Source organism: Eleutherodactylus coqui, chromosome 1, assembly GCF_035609145.1.
Source record: "Eleutherodactylus coqui strain aEleCoq1 chromosome 1, aEleCoq1.hap1, whole genome shotgun sequence".
Lineage (NCBI taxonomy): Eukaryota > Metazoa > Chordata > Amphibia > Anura > Eleutherodactylidae > Eleutherodactylus > Eleutherodactylus coqui.
Window position 1 is genome coordinate 285,095,264 of NC_089837.1, and position 19,935 is coordinate 285,115,198.

Consider the following 19,935-nt stretch of genomic DNA (forward strand, 5'->3'; position numbering starts at 1 on the left):
TGTACCCACAACCAGCTGTGCATAAACATGGCGCAAACACCTTTCATATCTGGAGTTTTTGAAAATTTGCTTCACAACCAGAATACCACTTTAGAGGAAACCTGTCACCTCCGAACAGCACCTTAGGCCTCATGTCCACTAGCTAAATGGAATTGCGGATTCCGCAGCGGATTTCCGCCGCGGATTTTGCCCATAGGGAATCATTGGCCATCCGCGGTCCATTAAATTGATTTTTGCACCCGCGGATGGCATTTCAAAAGAATTGCGTTTTTCACGCGCGGGAGAAAAACCGCGGCATGCTCCATTCTGCTGCAGATTCCGCGCGGATCGGCAACATTGCTATCACATTGATAGCAATGTGTGCGGATATCTGCATGCAAAAAAGATACCATTTAAAGAAAATCCGCTGCGGAAATCCGCGGCAGATTCTGCGCGGATTGTATTTTTCAAGTGGACAAGAGGCCTTAAACTAAGTTATGCTGCTATTCCGGACATGACAGGCAACATATATTTTTTATTCTCACCCACTGTCCCATTCCCGTGGTGTCTGCCGGTGAGGTCCTCGCATAGTCTGAACATCTGACTCTCTTCAGACCGCCTTGTACACACACTCTCTTAGAAGTCTAAGGAGAGAGTGGTCTGAAGAGAGTCAGATTTTCAGACTGTGCATGGACTCCACCGGTGGACAATGTGGGAACATGGGAGTGGGTGCTCGCTGAACGGCAGCGATGACTGGGTAACGGAGCTTAAAAAACAGGTGAACGACTGAGATGACTGGAAGAGGAGGCATAAAAAGCGGGTGACTCCTGAGTGAGTTGACATGTTGGTGAGGCATTAATAGGGGTTTTCCTACCACAGATATGTAATGCTGGTGGGAGTCTGCTGGCACATCCACTAGCTGTGATACTGGGGGTCCACTGACAGTTTTCACCTTCATGACTAGGGAGTGATAGGAACAGCCGAGTGAGTTTCTGTCACTCTTCATTGAGCTCAAGGGGGTTTGCCATACATGTGTAGTAAAAGTGTCAATAGACCTCCATTAGGATAATAATGGGGGTCTAGGTGTCAGACACCCACTGATCATTTATGGCAAGTCTGTAGAATCATTGTACATTGTGTTATATACTGGGGTGGTGGCGGCATGAATTGTATTTAGGGTGGATAGTGACATATCTCAATATCTGAGCTAGCAGTAATAAGGAAAAGCATAAAATAATTTATATCTATGGGAAAACCTGGAAAAAAACTACTAATTGGCTTGTATAAGTGCATGTTTACACTGGGCAGATTTGCTGCAGAATGAGAAGTGATGAATTCCGCAGTGTAAATAGCAATAAAATTGACATGCTGTGGATTTAATTTCCACACTGCATGTCACTTTCCACAGTGGCTTTGTGCAGATTTTTGGCACATCTTTTGTGCTAAATGTGTGACCTTTTTGGGCTTTACTTTTTAAAAGAGTGGGCATGACGTACCATGAGGAGACAGCACTGTCAAGACCGGCGGCTCGCGGGTCCTCCGTGCCCGCAACGCCGGTCCTATCCTCCGGGCGCCAGGGGTGTGGTGCAGGGGAGCCCCGGTGTTGGTGACCTTCCCTGGCCGCTGCAGTCTGGCATACCAACAGGTTGCTATGGATACGGCGGATGCTGCCCGCCCCATGCCGCGTCCCCGCTGTCATGACAGCCGAGGGCACTCCCTCTGTCTACACCCGCCCAGCAAGTGCTGGGGGCAGGTGTTCCAGTGCTCCGTGACTAGCTCCTGTTTCTGTCAGGCTCCCTGCCCCAATCAGCTACTGGGGCGGGAGTTCTGACAGCATTTAAACCTTTCCCTTCCTGTCCTGCATTGCCAGTGTATGTTTGTCTCCAGACTACACCCCTGTTATTCTGAATTGATTCCCCGTTGTGACTCTCTGCTTTTGGACACGACTTTGACTTCGCCTGACCCCTTGTACTGCGTGTCCTTTCCTGTTGCCGACCCGGATTGCCTGACCTACTTTTTGTGTGTTTGTTCCCCTGCTTGTCTGTTAGTCTGACTCCCTTCCCCGCATCCCTAGCTAGCCTAGGGACTGTCGCCGAGCCCAGTTGGCGACCTAGGGCTTAGCCTAGGGGGGAAAGTAGGTAGGGACTGAGATTGCAGGTAGTGTTTAGGGACTTCCAGTTACCCGGAACCCCGCTCCGTGACAGGCGCTGCTCTCGGCCCATCATATTTGATATCATTTATACTAGAAATTGACAAAAATCCATCATGGACAAAATCGAAAATGCCCTAAATGTATTAAGAGGAGTGAAGATCTAGCCACTGTACAGTTGTGGCAAGTGTTTCGAGCCCTGATATTTTACATGCCCTTTGCAGTCAAAAGTTTAAAAGGATGAAATTTTGTTTGCCTGCAGTCACCACTAGGCCTAAAGCTTATTGCGCACAATGTGGAGCCTTTACTAACATTATCTAAAAGTTAGCCAGTGCAAACTAAGACAGACAGTCTTGAAATGCACCAGTCTCGTCACAGTGACTCATACTGGTTGGTAAATCTGTTGAATTTTAAGACTATCTAGTCTAAGCTAGCCCTAATACTTAATTTGCACCACAAACTTCGCGAAAGCTTTGGCAGAATTTTTTGCACAAATCAGGCTACAGCCCTTTTACGGAGACTTTAGAAAAGGTGTCTAAACATATCTGGTAAAGCATGTAAAACACTTTTCTCCCACAATTCGCGTAAGAAAACTGTCATGTAAATCTGCCCCAACATTTTTCAATAGAAACTAAATAATATTTACATCGATTTTTAAACAAGACAGTGTCTACTAAAGAGTATCTGTCAACACAGAAAACACCCCACAACCAATGTAAAGCTTAAAGGGGTTGTCCCGCGCCGAAACGGGTTGTTTTTTTTTCAATAGCCCCCCCGTTCGGCGTGAGACAAACCCGATGCAGGGGTTTAAAAAAAAAAACGGATAGTACTTACCCGAATCCCCGCGCTCCAGTGACTTCTTACTTACCTTGCGAAAATGGCCGCCGGGATCTTCACCCACAGTGGACCGCAGGTCTTCTCCCATGGTGCACCGTGGGCTCTGTGCGTTCCATTGCCGATTCCAGACTCCTGATTGGCTGGAATCGGCACACGTGACGGGGCGGAGCTACGAGGAGCAGCTCTCCAGCACGAGCGGCCCCATTCAGAAGGGAGAAGACCGGACTGCGCAAGCGCGTCTAATCGGGCGATTAGACGCTGAAATTAGACGGCTCCATGGAGACGAGGACGCTAGCAACGGAGCAGGTAAGTGAATAACTTCTGTATGGCTCATAATTAATGCACGATGTACATTACAAAGTGCATTAATATGGCCATACAGAAGTGTATAACCCCACTTGCTTTCGCGGGACAACCCCTTTAAATAGGTGAAATGCCATTTCAGAATATGTAATGATTGTCAGGGTACACGCTCATTGGTAAGCTGTAATCCCACAATCAATCTGTGCTTAACCACTTAGGTATGCACTCTATTACATCACAGAGCTTAGTGTACAGCACATGGATCATCTCACCTATGCCATTACAGTGGTTTGAATGGGGGACTTAGGGAGCGTCCAAGCGTGTGTGTGGTTCATGGTAACAGGTTTCCTCTTAACCTATAACTATCCTGCTATAAAACTTTGCATTATATTTGTATTTGGATAACAAATGTTCATGTAGAAGACAACTGCAGAACATCTTTAACCCCTTAAGGACCAGGGTGTTTTGGTCCTAAAGGACCAGACACTTTTTAGGGATTTTATCCTTGTGGTGAATGATTTTACTGCCCTATGTTTTTTTCCTTGAGCTACCAAAATTATTTTTGCTGCGTTTTTTCCCCCGTGACATTTAGGGCTATTTATTTTTCTATCTTTTTTACTGACTTTTTTTTCCCGCTTTTCAGTTTTATTAGGGGTAAAAAAAAGGTTTTTAAAAATTTATAGTAATTTATTTTTAAAATTAGTATATTTACACTAAAATAAAGTATGGGAATGTGTTCCTCATTTTACTTCAGGCATTTGATAGTATTACAAGGGCGCATATGGCGACAGTTTTGGTCGGCGTCAGCGGTGGGTCTTTATATATATAAATTTGCTTTTTGTAACTATTTTTTTTACCATCTATGTTCCCCATGACGTCATATGGGCCTTGGGGGGTCATTCACATTTTTTTTTATTTCACACTTTTCCACTGTTTCTGGGGCATCCTTAGGAGCCCAAGTTACAGGGGAAAACATCCCCCCTGCAATGATATCAGTCACTAACAGAGCTGATCAGGGTCTGCTAAGACCTAGCAGCTCTGCTATGATAGAGGGCACCAAGCAGTGTCACTGCCGCTTTCACTTTTTAGTACATAGTGCACATTGAGCGCAATGTAGCCTGAAAAGGATAAGGCAGAAATGGTTAAAAATGCCGCTACCTTCTTCTCCAGGTCCTTGGCTGTGTTTAATAGCTGAGGACCCGACCTAATTCTGCTTGATTGCAGGAGCAGAGGCTTTATTCCCACATCGTATTTTTGCTATCTGCCAGGATTAAAGCCCAGGACCTCACAGTGTAAATTTACGGTGCTTGGTCGTTAAGGGATTAATATGTTGGTCACACAGCTTCTTTCTTAAGGCCCATTTAGACACAAAGATTATCACTCAAAATTCGCTCAAAACGTGCTGCCATTGTGCACTGTTCGTTCATCGTTGATTTCTAGCAAGCTAGGAATCAAGGATGACTCTTATCAGCTCCGCACATTGATTTTCTCAGCGGGCAGCGCTGATAGCATTCTTTTAGCTGGTATCCCGCTGGGACTTCCCAGCAGGATACCAGCTGACAGCTCTGAGAACAAAGGAACTGTCAGCGCTCCTGCTGTTTCTCTGTGCTATTAGCTCAGCAGGACATTGCTGATAACTGCGAGAACAAAGCAGCTGTTTGTATATACAAATAGCTGCTTTGTTCTGAGTTATTAGTGGTGTCCCGCTCCGCCTGCATTTATAACTCTTTAAGTAGCTAATTAGCTACTTAAGAGTTATGCAAAGATGATCGCTCAAAACTGTCACTCAAACTGCCGTTTAAGCATTTTTTGAGTGATCATCTTTCAGTCTAGATGCACCCTTAGGCCTCATGTCCACATGGAAAATCAGGCCCGTGCGGATTTCTGCTGCGGATGAACTATAATTGTCTTTTTTTCATGCGGGAGATCAATTGAGATATGAGCTCTATGAGCTCCTGCACGCGTGATCCATACTAAAATGGAGCATGTCGTGGGTTTTTTCACACACGTGAAATCCGCAAATCACTTAAAATACCATCCGCAGCTATTTAATTACCTGCAGGTGGTCAATGCTTTCCTATGGCCGCCTGCAGACGGCCGGGTCGGATCAAGCTGCGAGAATTCTTGCAGTGGGACCCGACCCGAGCCCCTGCAGAGAACAGCGCAGCACTCACCTGCTCCCACGGCTCCGGATCTTTCATGTGCTTGCTGCCGGGTAGCCGGCGCTTTTGCAGACCGAGCCAGTGGCCGGGGAGTGACATTTACAGCATGCCGCGATTTGTTTTCTGCGCGGGAGTTTGCGCACACAAATCGCGGCCGTCTGCCTAGGATTGCATTTTCTATAGCAATTCTATGGCAGTTTTCACGGGCCGAAATTCTGCGGCGGGATTTCCCACAGAATTTCCGCCCCGTTTGCAGGGGGCCTATGGGATGTGGATTTGCATTTTTTTTCACGCGCGGATTTGCTAAATATAATTACCCAGTGGACATGAGGCCTTAGACTCTGACAGAGGCCATTGGGCTACAGTGAATAGACTAAGCACTAGGTCATGTTTGACACTTTTCACTGCAGACAATGTCATGACACATTATTCTACTTGACACGCTGAAGTGATTTGCTGCATCCACGTGGTAGTTTTACTTGTGCATCATCCTATGCAGTCCCTTCCATATATATATGCTTACTGTTTTGCATGCACAACAAGGAGACTGAAACATTTCATAATGCAATAGAAAAAGGTTTAGACATATAGTTTATTTCTCTTTAAACATTACATGCCATAGTGTTTTTACTGATCTCTCAGTTCTGTACAGTTTGAGAAAGCTATTCACATTGCTGTGGGAAGTAGAAAGGGGAATATTTGGGCCGTATAAAATAATATAGGAAATACTGAAGTGAAATAGTAAAAAAGGAGGTTTCTGTTTCACATAAACATACAGTAACTACCTGCTATTTGTGCAAATATCTATTATGCAATGCTCAAAAGGAACATCACATGGAAGTAAAGCTGTTTGTTATGGTGTATATTACTGGGAGTTACCCTAAAGTGGTAAGTTTATCAATTAAATCATCAATTGTGTACACAAGAAGTTTGATGTCATCTTTTTCACTCATCCGATGTAGGCCATGCTTGCGCAGAATGACATCTACATCAGTACTGAGTACCTGCTCTGCTATCTGCAAGGACACGTGCCATGGCACATCTTCATCTTTCATGCCATGAATGAGTCGTACAGGAGAAGTTATAGGTATAGGGCTATTTAACAAACAGTGGTTTTCAGCTTCCTTGATAACAGCATAAGGTATAGTATAAAAGCCCTCTTCACTGTACTTTGAGGCAAGTTTCCATTCACCAAGTTCCTCAGCTGCTTTCTTTTCCTGGAAATAAAGAAATATTCATTCCAAACCGTAAATCTGTTTCTAGGCTTTGCTGGCTTATTTGCTGTCAATTTTTGTTTAAAGTTCTTAATATGCAAAAATGTGCTTCTATTTATAAAAAGGCACAAATTAGAAAATGCGGAATGCACAAATAGTTGTCCAGTGAATTAAGGCTTATCTACCAGTATGTTTTTGGAGTCACATGGCTACAAAATGGTTACAGAAAGAAGTTTCTATAAACATATGAAAAATATCCGTACCATATAGGAATCTGTTCACGTACCTCTAATGGAAGTTGGTTGAATACTGTAACAAAATGGTCTGCAGCAGGGGCAACGCCAACAAGAGCAGCAATCTTCTCTGGCCGGGCAAGTGCAGCCAGTAGCATAAGCCACCCTCCCATGCTTGATCCAACTAATATCTGATGGAACATACAAAACAGCAGATACAATTACAGAACAGATGTACACAAAGGTGACCCATGTCCCAGCAGTATCAGATTTTAATCATCTGTCTTTACACTGTGTGAGCCACATTTACTAAGCAGTTCCTGACACTTTTTTGGCTTAAATAGTTATTTAAAAAAGCAGGCTTAGAATTGATTGTCTGACTGTTAGTTTCATAGGTGCAAGATTTAATAAATTAGAAATTAGAATAAATACATACTATGTCATTATATATATCTAATTACCTTTACTTGCACAAAAAAAGGTTATTCTAGCTAGCATGCTGCCAGGCTTAGTGCCATTCAACCTGCCAGAAACGGGCAGTTCAGTACTGAACTCTGCCCCAGGTCTCTAGCTGCACACAACTAATCCTAGTTACATTCAAGGACGACGTTCTGTGTTTGTGAACTTATTTATCCCTAGGACGGATATGGGACCTTTATAATTAATAGGTGTCTTGTAGGGTTAGCCACCGAAAAGTGGGGCACACTTTGGGGTGATTGCCTGGCTTTTAGACAGAGGTAGGCCAGAGTTTGATTGGACTTTTTTTATTCACAACTGAAAATGATACCTTGGGCCATATAGTAAAACATGCCAATGGCAAGTAAAAAAAATTACAGTTTCTCTATTATGCCTTTCCAATCCAATGTCGGTCCTGCCCTGACATCATTAGGCACATTGGGTGCAGATGCACTCCTGCACTGGTCCTCATCGAGGACCCCCGAGAAGGCAAAAAGGATCATCAGACACATTGGGTGCAGATGCACTCCTGCACTGGTCCTCATCGAGGACCCCCGAGGAGAAGGCAGAAAGGGTTTTTAACCCTTTCTGCCTTCTCCTTTACACATTACATAGCGCTATGTAATGCATGGAGATTCTGGCTGGCGATCATGTGACCGCCGGTGTCACATGACCCCCAGCGGTTATATGAACGCCGAGCCAGGAAGCTGAAGGGAGAATGCGGAAGTATTACTTCCGCATTCCGCCCGGCGATCATGTGACCGCTGTGTGCCACCTGACCGCCGAGCCAGGAGGCAGAAGGGAGACTGCGGAAGTAATACTTCTGCATTCCCCCCACGGTGTAGTGACCACCTGCACCCTCCTGAACTCTATCAGATCAGGAGGGTGAAGGGAAAATTTATTTTTTCTCATCCATTGTCCCCAGCTCCAATTTGTTTGCAGCTGGGGAGAATGGATGAGAAAAAATTAATAGATTGGAAAGGGTTATTTAGCCGTAACGCCATTATTTCGTGGCTATCAATGAATATCATTCACAAGTTATGATTATTAGTTGGACCCTTTTCTTATTTACTAAAAGTTATGTTTTAAGATTAGGGCTTTTTATACAGGGATAGAATTTTTGACCTTCTGGATATATATTTTCTTCTAGCTGTGAAACTACTTTGTTACTAGACAAATCAAAAAATGTTAGATTCTGGGCAGATAAATTATTTCATGAAGTGTTGTATTGCTGAAACAGTTCAATGGCAACTGAGGATTAGTCTCAATTGTTTTACACAGTGGAACCCTCAAGGAGATTTCATCTGTATACACATAATATTTTGTTAGAAGGTAGTGATTGGAAATTAATGCCGTAAGAGTAAATTCAAACCAACCTGAGGGCCTTCAGACACGTCATCCAGAATTGAAAGTACGTCTTTCTTCCATTTTCCAATAGTGCACTCCTTCATATTCCCCTCAGAACTTCCACATCCAGTGTAATCAAACCTGAATACAGAAAGTGAGGTTACAGACATTTTCTTTAAGGTGGTTTCACAATGTTTTTTTTCCCTCAATTTTGGGGCAAATTTTGGTCAGTGGTGTTTTTTTTAAATGCAATAAGCTCTAGATATGGTCTACTGTTCCCCAGACATCTTTTCCTTCGTCTTCTCTATAGGAAAAAACATTTCTGAAAGAAAAAAAAAAACACCAGCCACAAAAACATGTGAAATCCACAGTGTGATTTTCAAGCACAAAAAAGAAGAAACGCTCAAAGTGGTATTCTTGCTCCAGTAAATAAAGTTCATTTTCTAACACTGACTAACAATTAATCCTGACCAGTACATGGTGTTTCCTAATTGCTTATGTCTGAGAAGAGTAGAAGATTGTGATTTACCCCTACAACTTTGTTTTTGTGACCAAGACTGTGATATTTTGAAATGTACCCAGTTTCAATGAGAAAAGGGGTGAATTTGCATCTCTCCATCTATATAACGTTAGGAAAAAACAACAGGGAGAATTTGTAGGACATGGAATAAAGGAGAACGTTTTTTTTCTCAATTCCAAGTGCTGGATTTCAATGTGAGTGTTGTTCTGGAGCTTCGGAGGCCATGTACTGCCTGAGGTGAGCTGACTATCCTGTGGGACACTCAGCTGACATTTTATCTTCATTCATTATGTAATTAGCCCCCCAGTAATCCGCTGTGGCCAGCCCAGCCTCGGGTTGTCTGCCTTGGTGTCCCCTACTGTGCTAGAGGAAAAGATAGCAGACAAACTTGCGAAAACTCCCATGAAGACACCTCAGGAATGTCACCATTCTGGAGTCTCCGATGACCTCCCAGCTGTACTCTGCTATTTTGATTCATATGCTTAAACTTCATGTGAACTAAAATAAGTGAATTTGCCCATTTTCTCACTGAAAATAGGAACATTTCAAAATACTACTGTCCTGGTGACAAAAGCAAAGTTTGTGAAGAATAATAGCAATATTGTATAAAACGTGTCAAACTCAAGGCCCGCGATGTCCTTTTATTTGGCCCAAGAGGTCCGGACGCAGAAGAGCCATTTCTAGATCAGGGGGTCCTGAGCTGTGCTGGGAAGACCCTCTGTTGAACTGTGGACTCGTTTGCCGTCTGCCCTCTGCCCTATGTATGGCGATCGCAGTCGCCATTAGCATTTCTGGCCCATTATCAGTATGTTACTATCAGTATTTTTGTCACATTGTCTTTGTTTGGTAACTTCTTATCCTTTTAGCACATCTTGCCACAAAACGTCAGGATGAGAATACCCCTTTATGTCATATCCATAGGATATGCAATAAGAGTATCATAGGTGCAGATTCCAGTGGTGGCACCAATACCTATCTCAGGTTGTTGCCCCTGTGGCAGCTGGGGACTGGGTCGGTTCTGTGGCAGCTGGAGGTGGTGGGGACTGGAAGCTAATGGGAGTTATGCAAACATTGTAGTACAGCAAGCTACAATCTTTGAGAACCTTAGGATCTGTGGAAACTGCATATATTATATCCTCCTTGCCACCTCATTCATAGAGGTGCTCCCATCACCAATCATGTTTGGCAGAGATGGGAACCATCCCTTTGGGCTCATGCCCATGGCTATATGTGTAAAGCGCTGTGGGTCTTCCTGCAGCGTTTTACACATTCTGCAGCCATACGCTCTGCCAACAGAGACAGCAGAGAATGTGTATGGCTGCATATGGCACTGTGCATGTCAGCGAATCACACACACATGGACATGTGCAGTGTGATTTTTTAATTACTCATACGCATGCATTACATATGGACAGCGTATCAAACGCAGACCATAATAATACATAGGGCTGACGAATACATAGAAATAGAGCATGCTGCGATTTATTTCTCTTGCGTATCGATATGCAGTGTCTACATGCCGGTGAGCATGGATCAATGATAGTCCATTGACTCCATTCACCGAGTATACATGATGAACACACGGTCGTGGGCATGAGCCCTTTAACGTAGATTATATAATTGGCTTAGCTTTAAAAGTAAAAAAGTAAAAAATAAATAAAAAATGTTTGAGATGCAATTTCCTACAAATACTTGCAGACTTGGTATTTACCGTATACATGAATGTCCAAGAGATTTGCAGAAGTCTTCTAGTGCCACAGCTTTCTGACCATTCATATCTGATGCAAAACCAGGCAAGAAAATGACTCCAGGACTTTTACCTTTTAGTTTCTGGTAAGCCAATTTAGGCAAATCTTTACGTGCTAGGTACTGTACAGAGGACTTCATCCTGCAATCTGGGAAGAAATAAAAGAGAGGACATCAGTGTAAAAAAAATTGTAGCTAAAAATCCTTAATTCTTAAAAGAATTTTTCAACAATTAATGGTAATGAAACATTGCAAGGACATGCCATTACTTCATGATTGGTGGGGATCTGACTGCTGGGACCTCCACAATAAAGCGGTAGTACTAGCCGAAGGGGTTTCCAGGACTTTTTCTATTGATGACCCATCTATCTTCGGGATAAGTTATCAGTACATGATTGGCGGGGGTCCGCTGCTCCAGATCCAAGTCTATCAGCTGATTCCCATGCCCGCAGTCAATGCCGGATACTGTAATAACAGCGGTTTTGGGAACCCCGAGCAGCGGACCTCCATTGGGCATCCATTGATGACCTATCCTAAGGATAGATGATCAATAGGAAAAGTCACAAAAGTCCAGGACAACCCCTTTAAGTAGTGCAGATCCTTCAGTCTTTTCCTACACAGAAAAGTTCCTGTGCACCTGTTGTTTCAGAAATTCAAGTACATTTCACTTCATACCCTTGCAAGATGTCATAATCTTCTAAGACGGGAATGCTAAAGATTAGTATCCTAACAACATGATGTTGGCTCCCAAAGCAGCCCTGCGCTCCTTCATACGGTCAGATACTAGAAGGATCAAGCCCTTTGAAGGGAGCTTCATGGATTTTACACTAAACTACAGTGAAAGTGAGACTGTTCCTTTGCTGTTGGGTGGGGGTATTAGCGGTTGGACCACCACATATACTACATTGCCGCCCTATTCTAAGATATATTTACAGCTAGATGTGAAGTTATCAGTCACAATATGTGGAATGCTCTCTGTACTGGATCTTTAGCTTTTATCATACAATGTTTTATTGACTTGAATGTAACATGTTGGCTACTATCATGACAAGTGACTCAGACAAGCTTCCCTAATGTATTCTCTTGTTTGAGCCTGAGAATGTGGACTTTGCCGTTTGAGAGAGGACTACAGCAACTAAAAATATCAACTATGCAAAACTGGGACACAGTGTTGCCACAGGCACAATAACAGCCTTGTCCCGAATTAGTAGATAGATGGGTAGAATACTCCAGTTTGATTAGGCAATTGCAATATTCGGTGAAAACAATAGGGTCATCGGGATGAGGAAGGGGGGAGCCATGAGATTTGCACTCCAAATTATTGTAATACTATTGACTATGAGTGAATACGAGTCACTGAATGTGCATCTTAAAGGAGCACTGCAGGAAAATATTTTAGTTTCCCTCATGTACAATTGACAGCGTCCAGGATAGTGCAATTAACCCCTTAAGGATGCAGCCCTCTTTTTTTTCCCCATTTTCGTTTTTTTCCTCCTCCCTTTTAAAAAAAAAAATCATACCTCTTTTTTTTTTAACCACCAACCTAGCTGCATGAAGGCTTGTTTGTTGCGGGATGAGTTGTATTTGTCAGCGATACTATTTAAGTACCATATAATGTACTGAGAAACTTTTTAAAAATTTTAGCGATCGGGGCATTTAAATGCTGCCGTCAGAATTTATTGCAGCATTTGAAGGGTTAACAGCTCTGATGAGCAGCGTGGATTATCAGAGCTGTTGCCGGTGGGTGTCAGCTGTAAGAAACAGCAGGCATCCGCATTGTATGGAGTGGGATTGACCTGCAATCCCCCTCCATACTAACCCCGAACTTCCAGGGCGCAACACCTACTGACCGATACATCCTTTGCTCCTCCGCCTATCCCATCTGTGTGAAGATTTTTTTCACTCATATTTTCCAAAATATAAAAATATATTTTTTTTTTAAATGATGTAAAAAGCAAATAAAAACAGCAAATATGGAGACAGAGAGAAACCCTGACAAAGAGAGTAAAACTAACTACCTAAGATGTTCTTTAATTATATAAATAGTTTAAATATTAAAATAGTATAAATATTAAAAAGTGTTGGCCCTTTAAAATGAAATGAGGGAACAACTGTGGTGGATGAGTCCAGTAACATGGTTTTAGTAAACGTTTTTTTTCCACTGTATTCACATTGGAAAATTAACTGTCAGGTGAAATGCTAAGTGATCAAGTAAACTCTCAATTAAATGTATATGTGTGTATACATGTATGTGGAATGTGTATTTGTCTATGTATATGTATATCTACATGTGTATACATTATACCTATGTGTCATGTGAAAGTATGAATGTGTGCATACCTGTGTGTGATTACGTATGTACAATGGTACAAGACCTCATTCAGACAGCTGTACTGCAAGTTGCGCCTGAGATTGCATTGGACAGCAGATATCGTCTGGGATATAGACAAGGATGGGACAGGCAGCGATTCATTTCTTCCACACAAACCATTGGTTTGGCTGGTATATATGGTCTCATAGGTTATAATGCAGCTTGCGCTGTTCATGTATTACACAAGTAAGCACACGGACGGAAAATACACCTGTCTGAGAAAGCCACAATGGTGCTACTTATTTACGTTATACTGGCGCTGTGTCTACTGCCGTAAGTGCGAAACGCTGTGCACTTTACCGTTGTGGAGCCGGTGATGAGCTGGGCTATCAATGCTTATGGCAGTAATTTTGGACTGCGTATGACAACGTATCTCACGCACATTCTCATGCGCAGTCTTCCTACATTATCTTTTAGTTTAAATTTCTTGCTTTGTCGCTCGTATCAACGCGTTCATGTAATTCCAGCATTGATCACGCACCCGAACAGTAGGGCTCTATAGCGTGTAATAAGTGGTAAAATAGAACATGCTGCGCTCTTTGTGTATTACATGTAATGAATATTCGCAAGTGAGAATGGATCAATGAAGATCAATGCATTTTCATTGACTCCATTCAATATGTTGTACTATTAGCTGGTGTCTAGTCCCAATATCGTGATATCAGGCTGACTGTCCCTAGGTGCTATCGGAATCCCTACAAATTGGGAGCGGAAACTACATTTGAACAGGATCCTGTCTGGCTCTGACATGGAGCACTTGTTGGCGTCTGTTGGAACAATGCCAGCCTGTAGTGCAGTGCCCATTGTCAGGGATTCAGCTGGACGGCAAATATAACCATTTGCACCTAACAATTATCGCTAAAAATTCGTTCAATCGAACTAATTTAAGTGATAATCGTTCAGTGTGAATGCGGGGGAAAAAAATAAAATCGCTCACTAGTTTACAGGTTTTTTTAAGCTTAGAAAACCTGATTGGCCCGCAGGCTTCTCCTCCTGTGTAAACGCTCCCGGCTCAGCGCCGAGCGAGAAGCCAGCGGCAAGTCTTTCTGTGTAAACGCTCTGCATGAGCGCTGATGAGCTCAGCCGTGACACCAGCACTTGTGTAGTTGTTTAAGAGCCCATTGGCCGGTGTAACAGTCACGGTGTGGTGGGATTACTACATTGCCGTATGGTGGTGGTAAGCCATTTATGGAGACATTTGCCAACATGACCGCTGAGGAGCGGAGGTGGGCAGTAGTCTGGTACCAGTAGGATTGCTCAGGGACAAGGGGAGCATGATAGGTGGCACGTGTACATCACGTGGCCTTCAGTGGGGGCACACTCCGGCTTACGCTCCTACAAGGGGCAGATGTCTTTTACCCAGGAGGCTCATCGCTCGGTGACTGGAGGTGGGGCGCGTTGGCATCATCCCAGCCGTCTGCCTGCAGTAAACAGGCCGTGGTTCGTAGGTGAATGGCTGCCTGTTCATACAGTGACAGCAGCTTGGGGTTTAGTTCTACTTCCAGAAGTCGGCAATCAGTCGCTCAGGCCGTGTACACGGGATCACTAGCCTTCGAATTCTAGCATTACTTTGGGCGCCCATCGCCCCTTTGGTATGGCAGCGTCCAGCCCAGGCATGAATGTGTAGCGGGCTGTACGCTGCTGTTATCCCTTACCTTCCCAGCAGCCGGCCATGAGGGGTGAGTTTGCAGGATGGATTGTTGTTCGGTATTATTTCATGCACCGTATCATTTTACAATGGAGTGAAGTGAGAAAGAAATACATTGTCAGGTTTCAAGGCTTTCACTTTTACAGCGAAACATTAACTTTATTCAGAGCATTAAGGGGCACCGAACTACATCCCCTCCCCCAGTGCAGGGAGCTGCTAGTGCTGGAGGAGCCGCTGCCTGCCTGCAGAGGACGCCCTCTCACCTGTGCGCTGTGCGGGGACTCTGGGTTGCAGTATGGCCGCTCCCTGCTTGCACAGCCGCAGCACCCAATTGCGGTGACCGCCGAGCGCTGCAGACGCCATAGTGTATCTCCCCCGTACACCGACCGGCCGGGGAGTCCCGCCCACCTGCCGTACCCGGAAGACCTCTATGTGTGGTGGGTGACTACAGCAGCACGTGATCTGGCGGGGACCTCTCGGAGTCACGTGACCGCTGCAGAGATAAAGCAGGTCGCGGTGTGTGACGTCATCATCTACTGTCACAGCAGGAATGCTGCACGATACATCTGTTACCCTGTAGCCGTCCCCATTGCCGGCACCTTTTGGCCCGCTGCGAGAGGGGCGCGGCCTTATTGTGTAGAGACTAAATCTGGCACCAGTGTTCAATAAGCGTGTATACACTGTATGTGCTCATCACATGGGGGGATCATGGGGTCTATTCATTTTATTTAGGAACTAGATTTGGTCGGGCGGGTATAACCAACCAACAACATGGAGCGGTCCTGTCCACAAGCTGCAGTCTATGTGAAGCCTAAGAAACCACACAAGTCCATCCAGCTCAGCCTCTTACACCCCCCCCCCCCCCATGTTGATCCAGAGGAAGGCAGAAAAGACCAATTAGGTAGAAGCCAATTTAGCTTATGCTAGGGGGGGGCGGGTGAGGAACAAAAATAAAGCAGACAGCTCAAAAATAATCGTTCAACTACAGGTTGTAGTACTCAGGGCACCGTGCTAATTGCAGTAAAAAGCACTAGTGTAAGAGTGGCCTTAGTTGTCCATCCCATAGCTCATGGCTGTGGCTTACAGCTGAATAAACATTAGCTGTGTGAACAAGGTCTTGCACTTTCTGAAAAAAGGTATCACATCCACATTAGATTTTCCCACATAGATCTGACACTTGAATCCACAGCAGAAATCCAGCCTTGAAGTTTCACAGGGATCCCAAAGCAGATTTAACCATAAGGGCTCATGTCCACGGGCAAAATAAGAATTAAAATCCGCAGCGGATTTTAACTCTTCTCCTGCCCGCGGATCCGCACCCCATAGGGATGCATTGACCACCCGCGGGGTAGATAAATACCCGCGGATGGTCAATAAAAGTGATTTTAAAAAAAATGGAGCATGAAAAAATCCGGACCATGCTCCATTTTCATGCGGGTCTCCCGCGGGGACGGCTCCCGCGGGCTTCTATTGAAGCCTATGGAAGCCGTCCGGATCCGCGGGAGACCTAAAATAGGAATTTACTCACACGCTCCGTTTCTTCTCTTCGCGGCGGCGCCATCTTCTCTCCGTCGCGGTCGGATCTTTTTTCTTCGAGACGGCGCATGCGCGGGGCACGTCACCGACGTCATCATGCGCATCCGCCGAGCCGAAGAAAGAAGATCCGGCCGCGACGCAGAGAAGATGGCGCCGCCGCGAAGAGAAGAAACGGAGCGGATGGGAGGTGAGTTTATTCTCATTTATTCTGATTTTCAGCGCTCATGTCCGCGGGGCAGGAGGGACCCGCTGCAGATTCTCCATGGAGAATCCGGAGCGGGCCTGATTTTCCCCGTGGACATGAGGCCTAAGTCAGTGAGCCAAATCCACATGCAGCTGCCTAACACAGAAACCACATCCAGAATTAGTACTCCCCATAGCATTCGATAGAATGCAAAGACGTTAGACCAGTCCATTACAACTACCACAGATACACCACTATTTTGACATGAAAACCCAATCATAGCAGCAGAGTACCCAAATAAGTCACATGCCCATCATTTACAGTTGACTTGATACTCATTTTTAAGTGATCAATTTTAGAAAAAACAAAACCTTGTTTTATTGTTTAATCAGATTATACTAACTACTCAGATTTGTAACGGTAAGGCCTCATGTCCACGGGGGAAATCAGGCCTGCTACAGATTCTCCATGGAGAATCCGTAGCGGGTCCCTCCTGCCCCGCGGACATGAGGGCTGAAAATAAGAATAAAACTTACCCACGGCGGACCGTGCAGATCTTCTCTTCTTCGCGGCCGGATCTCCTTTCTTTGGCCGCGCGCATGCGTGCAGCCGAAGAAAGAAGATCTGGCCGCGAAGAAAAGAAGATCTGCACGGTCCGCTGCGGGTAAGTTTTATTCTTATTTTAGGTCTCCCGCGGATCCGGACGGCTTCCATAAAGCCTGCGGGAGCCGTCCCCGCCGGAGACCTGCACCTAAATGGAGCATGTCCATTTTTTTTTCATGCTCCATAATTTTTTTAATTCACTTTTATTGACCATCCGCGGGTATTTATCTACCCGCGGGTGGTCAATGCATCCCTATGGGGTGCGGATCCGCGTGCGGGAGAAGAGTTAAGATCCGCTGCGGATTTTAATTCTTCTTTTCCCCGTGGACATGAGGCCTAAGGCTGTGTTCACATCTCATGTTGATTGTCATAAACCTACTACAAAAGGAGGCAATGCATCCTACTGTATAGGCAGGGCTGTAGTTATGATTAACCCCTTAACGACTGTCCCATCGGGGACAAAAAAAAAAAGTGTAAAAAGTAAAAAAAAAAAAGTGTAAAAAGTAAAAAAAAAAAGTTTTAAAAAGTTAAAAAAGCTTGCATTTCATCTCCCCCCCCCATGGATCATATCTGTGAGGGAGGATGAAATGACGTACCTAAGGCCCACGGATTTATCCGCGGACCTTACCCCAGCTTCTGCGCACGCGGCCGTCGCCAAAGCCGTGGATTGCCAGGGTAAATTAAAATCTCCCTGCTCTTGGCTACAAAACTTCGCCAAAAGCCTGGAAATTTCACGGGGGGCCGCGGTGAGCGGTTCCTGATCACGTGTTCGCCGTTATCCAATGGATAATGGCGATCACGTAAAAGTAAAAAAAAGGTGAAGGTTCATCTCCCCTCACCGATGCGATCGGTGAGAGGAGATGAAACTTTTTACCGGAGGCCTCCGTATTTGCACCCCGACGCGATCTTCCTCCGTGAACTTTCCCGGGTTCTGCACATGCGACCGCCGGCAAAACACCAGACATATGCGCAGGAGTCGGGGAGTCCAGGAAACGTAAAATCTCCTTGCTCCCAGGCGACCAACGGTCGGTGAGAGCCTGAAGCAGTGACGGGTGGCCTCGTTGAGCGGTCCCCAGTCACGTGATAAAAAGGTAGCGCGAAGAGATGAGCGAACCTACTCGTTTCGAGTAATTACTCGATGGAGCGCCGCGATTTTCGAGTACTTCAGTGCTCGGGTGAAAAGATTCAGGGGCCGCCGGTGGGGCGGCGTGGCGGCGCGGGGGGTAGCAGCGGGGAACAGGGGGGAGCCGTCTCTCTCTCCCTCTCCCCCCTGCAACCCCCCACTCACCCACGGCGCCCCCCGAATCTTTACGGAAGTACTTGAAAATTGCGGTACTCGGGCGAAAAAGGGGCGTGGCCGAGTAGGCTCGCTCATCTCTAGTAGCGATCTACCTTAGGCCGGTCTCACATGACCAGATAGGAATTACGGATTCCGCATGCATCTGATCTGCGGTAATATGCAGATCAATCGCATTGGATTACACAATTCCGCTCACATTAGCGGGTCGGAATTGTGTAATCCACTCTCAGAAAAGAGAACGCAGCAGGTTCTATTTTACCGTGGATATCCGCAACATAGAGCCCATTGTGCTCCATGGTCGCGAATATGCCCGCAGCCCATACGCAACTACGTTGTGTACGGGCTGCGGGTACCCGTGTCATCGCTAAGTGACGGTGTGGGAAATGCAAACAAAAAGAAAAAAGTACTGCGCATGACCGCCTGTGTGAGTAGGCAGTTATGCGCAGTACATTACGCAGCCGTACGCAGGGTCACGGCCGGCTCACAGCTGGGATCCGCTGCGGGCCTCCGCAAGCGGATTCCACCTACGGCCGTGTGAGCCCGGCGTTATTCAGACCGCTACCTGTGCTACGTATTTTACAAGAAGCCCCAGGAACGCTCGCCTTCCTGCAGTTCCAGGAGCACCTTGTTGAGCGGCTTCTGTGCGAGACCGCCGCACCTCATCAAGCTTACGGAGACTCACGGAACCCCACTTTTTACACCCCATACCCGCCACTGAGGTCAAGAAATGACCCCCAAAAAGCATGAGGGGAGGGGGATACCGGTTTTATTGTACCCATCCCAACCAGCCTCTGTAATTACCCGTCTTTGGAAATACTACACAGTTCACATTATTACTTTTATCTAAGATTTAGGGAACGCCGAAAAGGGCGCAGAGAGGTAGGGGTGTGGGGGGGATATTTTTTTTAAGGTGTCAATTTTTATTCCGTACAAGTGGGCAATGGGGCCTGGAATTTATTCAGTTGTGCCCTGCAATCCAACGGGTGTTCCCTCCATTATGGGTCTACCCATGTGTCCTGTAAGTAGATTAGGGCCACAATGGGTATGTTTTTGAACACGGGACAAAACGGGGGGATCCATTTTGGGGTGAACGTCTTCATTCCTATGTACACTGTACAAAAAAACCAGTTTTTAAATTGACGAAATTGCCAAAAAAAATGAAAATCGTTATTTTTTCCTTCTACTTTGCTTAGATTTATTCAAATACTGTGGGGTCAAAATACGCAGCACACCCCTAGATGAATTCGTTAAGGGGTCTAGTTTTTAAAATGGGGTCATTTGTGGGGGTTCTTTATCGTTTTGGCCGCTCAATGGCTCAATAAGTGGGCGATGGGGCATGGAATTTAT

General features: G+C 45.3%; 1 protein-coding gene across 2 annotated transcripts; it reads right to left on the reverse strand.

The window, feature by feature from the left end:
- Positions 1–6,003: 6,003 nt before the first annotated feature.
- On the reverse strand, positions 6,004–15,445 carry ABHD10 (abhydrolase domain containing 10, depalmitoylase). 2 transcript variants are annotated; one of them, XM_066572406.1, is made up of 5 exons: positions 15,229–15,445; positions 10,912–11,095; positions 8,710–8,821; positions 6,931–7,068; positions 6,004–6,647 (listed from the first exon to the last, which is right to left on the reverse strand). In XM_066572406.1, the coding sequence occupies exons 1-5, from the start codon at positions 15,326–15,328 to the stop codon at positions 6,306–6,308; spliced, it is 876 nt and encodes a 291-aa protein (XP_066428503.1). In that variant the 5' UTR covers positions 15,329–15,445; the 3' UTR covers positions 6,004–6,305. The 2 variants fall into 2 exon arrangements, with proteins under 2 accessions (XP_066428503.1, XP_066428505.1); XM_066572408.1 differs by lacking the exon at positions 15,229–15,445 and adding an exon at positions 14,973–15,158.
- Positions 15,446–19,935: the final 4,490 nt, after the last annotated feature.